This window comes from Callorhinus ursinus, unplaced genomic scaffold, assembly GCF_003265705.2.
Source record: "Callorhinus ursinus isolate GAN/ISIS: 27379988/994484 unplaced genomic scaffold, GSC_fseal_2.0 scaffold20, whole genome shotgun sequence".
In the NCBI taxonomy this organism is placed as follows: domain Eukaryota; kingdom Metazoa; phylum Chordata; class Mammalia; order Carnivora; family Otariidae; genus Callorhinus; species Callorhinus ursinus.
In genome coordinates this window covers 17,473,069-17,482,136 of record NW_027397082.1, presented here as the reverse complement: position 1 = coordinate 17,482,136, position 9,068 = coordinate 17,473,069, and the positions used below count along the sequence as shown (strand labels likewise).

General features: G+C 41.4%; 1 protein-coding gene across 7 annotated transcripts in view; it reads right to left on the bottom strand.

The window, feature by feature from the left end:
* Positions 1-212: 212 nt before the first annotated feature.
* The window catches only part of NT5C2 (5'-nucleotidase, cytosolic II), a 138,594-nt gene continuing 129,738 nt past the window's right edge, over positions 213-9,068 (bottom strand). For all 7 annotated transcript variants that reach the window (XM_073904249.1, XM_025880425.2, XM_025880426.2 and 4 more), the window contains 9 exons: positions 8,101-8,184; positions 7,071-7,112; positions 5,673-5,780; positions 5,330-5,396; positions 4,114-4,284; positions 2,743-2,794; positions 2,557-2,617; positions 2,268-2,444; positions 213-1,631 (listed from right to left, as the gene is read on the bottom strand). In XM_073904249.1, the coding sequence (XP_073760350.1) occupies positions 1,395-1,631; positions 2,268-2,444; positions 2,557-2,617; positions 2,743-2,794; positions 4,114-4,284; positions 5,330-5,396; positions 5,673-5,780; positions 7,071-7,112; positions 8,101-8,184 (999 nt within the window). In that variant the 3' untranslated portion in view covers positions 213-1,394. The remainder of the gene's footprint in view (positions 1,632-2,267; positions 2,445-2,556; positions 2,618-2,742; positions 2,795-4,113; positions 4,285-5,329; positions 5,397-5,672; positions 5,781-7,070; positions 7,113-8,100; positions 8,185-9,068) is intronic.

Here is a 9,068-nt window from a genome sequence, read left to right as displayed (position 1 = left end):
CTATAAAATCATTTTTAAAAAGCTTCATCTCATAGTCCTGTACCAAAAAACGTCCCATGGAAAAGTTGTGAGACCTCTTTAAGTACTGGAACCATTACTCATGCCAGACTATATTTCCTTTAAGAGAATGTCAAACTGATGTCACTAGCCAAACCTAAACCCACCGGAAGACCAACGGTTAATTACAGTTATGCTACAGGAAGGGGTCAAAGTCAGGATTAGAAATATTATACTTTATTGAATTCTAGAGCAGCTAATCTACCCTCTGTGTTCACCAGTAGGAAGAACGGAAGGAAGATATGGGGGGGTAAAGTACAAGTCTCCACTACTGCTGCAGGCCATTCTGCACTGTGAGGCCGTCTAATCCCCTTTAGTACACCGTAATGATCCATTCTTGTTGAAAACAAGAAGTGATTTCTCTTGGGATTCAGAATTTACTGACATTGATTGTGCCCTCAGCTCTAATAAGGTTCTGACTTACAGAGCCCTCTTCCCATCCTCTAGAGCTTGACTCTGAACTACAGCCGTCCACCCTAGAGGCTAGAGAAGGCTGGAACTCTGGATAGCATGAGCCACACTGGACCCCACTAAGGAATTCACTCAGTTATGCTCTAAGGGAAGAAGGAGATTCCTTTTCTTTTCACGGGGCTTGCTCCTTTGTCCTCTTGCAGCTAACTTCTTTCTATAGATTGATCCCAGATGAGAAAAAGATTGTTTCTGATAAGAAACATTTCTGCTATCAAAAAAATGTAAGAAGAGATGAAGACTTGTACCTCAGAACAAAATCACTCACTGCAGTGCATTCCAGACCAGCCCTTTAGCAAACCAAATACTTGTGCAAGGCCGCTAAAGCCCCCAGTCTGCCCAGAGGACACTTCAGAGCTTATAAAAGGAACCTTGACCTTAACAGAAGACTACATTTGATAATGGAAACAATATATTTCTCCACTGATATACAATACTGTGTAATGCACTGAAAATTTCAGGATGGATTTTGGAGTAAGAGCACAATTTGTAACATAACGTCATTTTTGGATCACCTCTTCCCATCACCCTTGCTCCACTCTGGGACTCGTCCCCACCCGGGGTGTATCCAGTACATACTGAGAAGGAAACAAGACAAGGGAAGAGTGTCACAAGCCACGAGGGAGCCATCTGCATGCCGTTCAGCCCAGCTTTACCCTACTTTCTTTCAATACAGACTCCATTACAATTTGAACCATCTGCAAAGAGTGCAAACAAAACTTAAGAAGTATCTCTCTATGATTAAAGTCTTCAGAAACTTTCCAGATGTACCTTTGCCAGAGCTCCCCCACCCACCGCTAGAACGCATTCTTTGCTCCTCTGAGTCCTGCCAGGCTTGTTTAATGGGTGCTCAGTTTTGGTTTTCCTCCTTATTCTTCTTCCTCTTCCTCCTCTTCATCATCATCTTCATCATGGCAGTGTGTAATTTCCTGGGGGGCCAGTGGGAAGAGGTTGGGGGGTTTAATCTCACTAATCGACCGGGTCAACTGGTGCCGCTTGTAGTCGGTATCTTTGAAATCAACTGATGTGCGGTTCCGGGTGGCAAGAGGGGACTCCATCTCATTGATATCTACATGTGTATGTTCCACTGTTGATTCATGAGGCATCTAGAACAAAGTCATAGGTTCAGAAAAACAGTTTCCTAAATCCTAACCCCTTCTCCTACTTGTTAGGTGGCTGTGCAGAGGCCCACCCAATTTAGATACTAAAGTGTCTTCCTAGAACTACCTATCTTTTTCCTCTCCTCTTCAACCCTTAAACTGTCCAGATCATTACAGCTGGAAACTAGAAAAGATGGGGGAGAAAGATGCTTAATTCACACCAAAAAAAAGTCCTGAACTATAGATCGGTATATATATCAGCACTAAGAAAAATACGGTTTTTATATAAATGCTAACAGAAGAGGAAAGTCTTCACTATTCAAACTTTTAATACATTTCAGAGTAAAATTATACCCTGTACCATTCGATCTTGATCCTACTTTCTGAGAGATCCCTTTTGTGCAACCATGTAACTAGCTCATGGGCTTTTGCACAGTAGAAATGACAGACCCGGGAATGGCCGGTTAAGCATCTGTCTTCAGCTCAGGTCATGATCCCGGGATCCTGCTGTTCCCCCTGCTTGTGCTCTCTCTGACAAAATCTGAAAACATCCCCTGTGCCACCCCACAAACCTGGTTGCAGATCTCAGCAGTAAGAGTGTATCTTAATTTTAACTACTAGCCTAAGACTGTATTAACTCACCAAGACGTGGGCAGCTCTAAAGAGGTAGCTGAAGGGATAGTAGAGCAGGTTGATGAAAGATGCAGCATAGAGATCGGCGTATCGCATCACCTGACTGGCAAACAGGGTCTGCCGGGAGCCGCTGCGAAACAGGCTTCCCATCATCCCGTAGCACATGTCCATGTCATGAGTCACTTTCTAAAACAGACAAGAGATTGAATTCTAACAGAGTGCTGGCTATGTGCCAAGCCAGAAATATAAAAAGCAAAATTTGATCTTCCAAGTTTCCTCCCCAATCCCACTTGAATACCTTGATGCGTCTCTGGATGGAGCTAATGTCTGGGCGCTCGTTGCTGCTGCTGTCAAGATGCCTGAAGACAAAGAAAACTCCACTGAAAATCTACAGAAAAGACATCTCCCCAACGTAGGTGATTCCCGAAGAGGCAGAGGGTTGTTAGGGAAAACTTTTTTTTTTTTGGAAGACACAGAAACTTACTTGTAGAGTTCAGCCAAAAAAATATCCAAGCTCTGCAGCTCTTCAAAAAGTGCTAAAGTTTGAAAGGAAAAGAAAAATATTTTAAATAAAAAGCATTCAGCTTTTAATTGCTGCCCGAACTCAATTAAGAGGCTGCAGATAGGACCAAAAAGTAAAGCTACAGGTGAGTGTACAAAATGACTTCCTTCTACTTTAGGAAAACCCACTCCTGCCCTGGTTTCTTCTTTAACTGCCTGTCCTCCTAGTTCAAGACCGCTGGCTACAACTCTCCTTTCCAAAAGGATGCTGACTCTGAGCTTACAAAGTGCTAATTCGCAACCTGTGTCAGGTGTGTCAGCACACAACTGTTACCAGTTCCATTTTCAGGTCCAAGAAGGAGGAGGAGGTGAGGTGTCCAGGGTCACAAGTCCAGGAAATAGAGCCAAATCAACTAGATCTATAGAATTTCCTAGGTGGAAAGTTGAAAAGGCGGATGAAAAGCTAGCCAGAAAGTCCCACTAAGGACAAGCAACAGCCAGTATCTGTTGCATGCTTTCGAGGTGTTCCAGTCCTCAATCTGCCTTTCCCAAAGAGAATTAAGCCCTAATGGATCTACTGTATATAACAAATTATCTTTTTTGGGACAACTGAAAATCATGCAAATCAATTTCTCTGTTCTGTGGCTCAGATGAGGAACCGCGGCTGAGAAAGGCTGTTACTTGTATCTTTATACACACATTACACCCCAGTTAAGTCTCAGTGAAGTAGGTATTCTCATTTTCACATTTGAGGAAACTAAAGCACAGGGTGTCCCCGTAACTTCGAAGGGCATGAAGATATTAAGTAGTAGAGCTGGGGTAAGTAGCTGAGGCAATACCTGTCCCCAAGCTGTGGGTGATGCTAGAAGGACGAGCTGGAGAACTTACATGTCAAACATCTTTACATAACTAGACCTACAGGTCAATTCGCATACAGTTCAGAGAATACAATTTGGCCTCATTCTCAGAAGAGCAGGAAAAAAAAAAAAAAGACATTACCACTCAGAGCCCTCAATGCCCCCAAATCACAGATACAGGCTCCGGGTGGAGAGACTGGAACCAGTAGGTGTGGCTGGAAAATACGTGACTACAGGGGAGAGTGGAATTCAGTTTAGTTGCTACAGTAATATAACTCAGGACAGCAACATACTGTGCTTAACTGGGAAGGAATTCAAGAAGCCTGAACAAGATAACCTCCCCTATTTCCTCAAATTCTGGAGTTCTGTACCATATACCTGGCTAGAGGGAAGTATCCAAATATCTTGGGACTACCTCTGTCCACTTCTCCCCACACACAAAGTAATGAGTTCACAGCTGGCCCTCTGGCTATAAAGTAAGAGTAATGGCTCCTTACCACTCTTATCAGTCCAGACATGCAGCTCCTGTGCAAGCTCAGGAATCACCAGGAAAGTTCGCCACCCTTGACGTTTCTTTGATTTTAAAATGTCTCCAAAAATGTGATCTCCAATATACAAAATGTCCTTGCCCTTGGCTCCCAACAGATCACAGACTGTATCTGATGAACCTGAAATGATGGAATGAACAATGGGAAAACAAAAATGTCTCCACGTTAAAAACCAGCATTCTAGGTACCATAACCATTAAATACTGTACTAATTTTATTCTTATATGCATGGAACAGACTAGGAAAAGGTCTCACCTTTCTTAAAGACCCACCACTGTTTTTCTTTCATCATTCCTTTCATTGCCTCTAAGGCAAGGCCTTCAGCTCCACTGTGCGAACCAGGGCTCTTGATTACCAACAAAAACCACATGTCTCAGCTTTAGTGAATATAACCCTCCAAAAGTACCACCGCCATGTCTCATCAGAGATCTGACCATGTGGCTTTGTTCAATTGTTTCTCATTGCAACAAAATCTGCATATCTATGTCCATAAGGGCTCCCTGAGGATCCCTTTGAGAACCTCCTCAAAAAGGTAAAAGGATGAGGAAAAACAGATCCTTTTAGGAAAATCAAAGATTCATTAAGTTGGGGCGCCTGGGTGGCTCAGTCGGTTAAGCATCTGCCTTTGGCCCAGGTCATGATCTCAGGGTCCTGGGATCAAGCCCTGCGTCAGGCTCCCTGCGGAGAGGGGAATCTGCTTCTCCCTCTGCCCCAGCCCCTGCTCATGCGTGCACATGCTCTCTCTCTCAAATAAATCTTAGGGGGCCCCTGGGTGGCTCAGATGGTTAAGCGTCTGCCTTCGGCTCAGGTCATGGTCCCAGGGTCCTGGGATCGAGTCCCGCATCAGGCTCCCTGCTCCTTGGGAGCCTGCTTCTCCCTCTGCTTCTCTCCCTCTCTCTCTCCCTCTGTCTCTCATGAATAAATAAAATATTAAAAAAAAAAATCTTAAAAAAAAAAAACCCCACAAAATTAGGTCATACTAACAACTTCTCAAACCCATTCTCCTGACTCCTATTGCATTAGTAGGTGACCGAAGCATTTACCTCCAGTAGACAATATCTTCAGAATACTAAAGAGTTTGGGTGGCACTATGCCAGGAGGACACCAAAGCTTTCACAAGTCTGATCAAAGACTTAAACTAAATAAAGGGAAATCTGTGACTCACCTCCTGAGTAGACGATGCCATGCTGTAAGGGGCCTGTGTAGGTACCAATTTTCAGCTTGCCAGTCTTCTGTGAGGAGAGAAGATGGACTTTGTAATAATTTATTGTTCAATCACAATTGCCACCCAAGGTGCGATCTGGATAGGGAGCTAAATGAACGGCACTTTTGAATGATATTCTTTTGGATTTATTTGGCTATCTCAATATGTTTAAAACTTAGATTAAATTCAAAAGAAAGGTATGGCTAGTAAGTTAAAAATATCTGTTTCCTTAGGAAGAATAAGAGTAGGGAAAGGAGAAATACAAAGAACATGGGCTAGCAGACAGCTCATCCTCTCGACTTACAGTATCCACCTGACGCAGTACTGTGCCTTCTCCAAAGAAGAGTGGCTTCCGTGCATCCACCAAGATCAGGTCAAAGTAGGACTGCCATGGTCGATGAGAACTCCCAGGCTGATGAAGATGAGAAAGAGCAAAAGCCAAAACATCACTCCTAACCTTGAGGCACTAATATTTAATCTAACTCAGATACAAGGAATGTAGACATTTAAGTATATCCAGAAGATCCCACTATTTTGTTAAAAACATTGTGTTTTATTATAAGCCACATTCTTTTGGAAGCAGGCAAGGTAAAAACATAAATTAACACATTTTAAATCATTTTATCTATTAATTATTTCACAGCAACTTAACATATGAAGGAAGGTGTGCTCACACTCTGAAACGGGGTAACAGAGGCACAAAGGGGCCGGCCAGGAGAGATGCAAATCAATACTCAAGAGACAGATTAAGAAAGAGGCAGATGAGCATTAGTACCAAAGTATACAAACTTAACATGGAACTATTACTAGCAAATTTTACTGGTTATGTTCTCAGAATAATGGCTCTAGGTTTACATTAGCCTTTGGCTCATATTGCAGGCTTATCACAGCACTAACCTAGAAGTTATGACCATTATTTCCATCCTGAAATGGAACCATGCTATTAAACTTTTAAGGTCAAGCTGACGGACAATGCATACTGTGCTTTTGAGAGATCTCAAATCAGATTTACTGATATTTTCTCAAGCCTAGTACTAAAATCCCACAAGTATGTGACTAAGTTGCAATGAGTATTCCTTAAATCTAAGTGTAGTCCTATTGCAGGAATGAAGACTTCTCTGCTAAATATCAAAGCTAACTGTTCTCTTGGCACAGAACTCAGCAATAACTAATAGCAATATCCAGAAGTTGTCAAGAATATATATATAGTGCGCCTGGGTGGCTCAGTTGGTTAAGCGACTGCCTTTGGCTCGGGTCATGATCCTGGAGTCCCTGGATCGAGTCCCGCATCGGGCTCCCTGCTCAGCAGGGAATCTGCTTCTCCCTCTGACCCTCCCCCGCTGTGCTTGCTCGCTCTCTCTCAATCTTAAAAAAAAAAAAGAATATATATATATTTTCTGTTTCTTTTAAATCAGATATCTTCCTCAACCTGAAAATTCCTATCTTTGCCACACAAACTTAACAACTCTACATATTATTATTCTGATCCCATCCCACTAAATAACATGAATATCTCCCTTTTATTTCTACTTCATTTTCAAAACTTGGACAATGTTATACTATACTAACTCCTGCATTACTTCTGATGTTAATGAAGATTTCTAGATGAGTTCTGACAATTCCCTTAACTTTCAATATTCCAGGATGACTAAATGCATTCATTATTACTAAAAGCAGTGGTCTATTAAGTTATATATAGTACCTTGGGGCCATGTGGGAAATCAAACAGGTAAGTCATAATTTTCTGGAAAAAAAAAATCCAACATAAGGTCCATATACTACTTTTGCAAAAGATATATAACACCTAAAAACAAAAAACAAAAAAACCCCAAGTTTTTCATAAGACGTGTCTTTTTCAACATAGGATTCATCACATTCATGTTTCCTCTAAGTTTATGAAATCATGACAGCTGAAGCCAAAAATTAATGCTTCATCAAACAAAGCTGACATTCTCAGTAGGACACAGGCTTCTTCTGGGACATATTTTTGTGCACATCATCCATATACCCTTACCCAACTCTCCTAGAGGACTGGAACATACATTTGGAATGGTATCTGAGGTAAGGGCATCAAGAAAACTAATGACTCACATGGGAATAATATACCTTGGCCTCCTAACTATTGTTCCTAGATTAACCAAGGCAATGAACCATTAGATTTGTTGGCTTTGTAAGACTGCTTACTCCAGATCACATTTCTAAATCAAGATTTTACATAAAGAGAACTGGGCAGCACTGAGCTGCTTGCTAGTACTATAAATCTATAACGGTCTTAGCAAAAGTAAGAGGAGGCCAAGGAGTTAAGTCGGCTTTTCTACATGCTTTAACCATGGCAAAAAAAAAATCTTTTTTTAAGTTATAAGGTAGTAAATTTTGACGGCTAAGAGTCAAAACATCCTTGCACCATCTATTGCTGTCTGGCTCCCAAGAGCAGGGAGGGCACTTACAATAAATAAATGTGTGACATCTCAAGTTTTTATAAATGATGCACCAGAGAGACATAGAAGCCATTTTAATCAGCACAAATGTTTTAAGTAACCTCCAAATTAAAACCTTCAAGTAGCCAACTGTAATCAGGGAAAATAGTCAAATGAAATATTGAGAAAAATTTGAGAACCACTCTGAGGTAGCCCTTATGCTATACTTTTTCACTCTGCTCTCAAAATGAAATGGCAAAAAACTAGGCCAAAATAATTCTTCTGTATAGACAAATAGGAACATTAAGCACTTACATCTGTGTATTTATAGTCACTGTTGGTGGCAAGGAACACTTTCCCTACTTCCTTCATTCGGCTCAGAAGCAAAGGCAGTTTTCCCTGCAATATAATATGATGATGAGTGAAACACTAAAACACAAATACATACTCATTTACACTTGGACTTTTGTCCACTGGAATAGAATAGGGGATGCCCTTTAAGGGTTGGTTGGTTTCAGAATTTTACATTTAAAAGACTACATTATCACTATACATGAATTAAGTATTAACATATGTAGTATACATGGTATATATAATGTATAGGTTTATTTATAAAATTATACATACACATGATATGCTTATTAAATGTTACTAAATATGCTTATTAAAAACACCTCGGGACACCTGGCTGGCTCAGTCAATGGAGCATGTGACTCTTGATTTCAGGGTTGTGAGTCTGAGTCCCACATTGTGTGCAGAGATTACCAAATAAATAAATAAATAAAAAGCATCTCTACCTTCCTCATGTCTGCCTCAGGAAAGAGTTTAAATTACCTTGTAATCTCAAAGTATATGAATAAGGTATGTAAAGGGTCAGGAAAAGCTGATTTTAAATATTTTATTTATGTTAGAACCCATGCACAATTGCACGCACGAGCAGGAAGAGGAAGAGGGACAGTAGACTCCTCCAAGCTCCATCCCATAACCCTGAGATCATGACCTGAGCCAAAATCAAGAGTCAGCCACTTAACCGACTGAGCCACCCAGGCACCCAAGGAGGGGCTGATTTTATTTTTTTTTTTAAAGATTTTATTTATTTCACAGAGAGAGATGGCGAGAGCAGGAACACAAGCAGGGGCAGTGGGGGAGGGAGAAGCAGGCTTCCCGCTGAGCAGGGAGCCCGACATGGGGCTTGACCGCAGGATCCCAGGATCATGACCTGAGCCGAAGGCAGACACTTAAGGACTGAGCCACCCATGCGCCCCAAGGAGCTGATTTTAAAC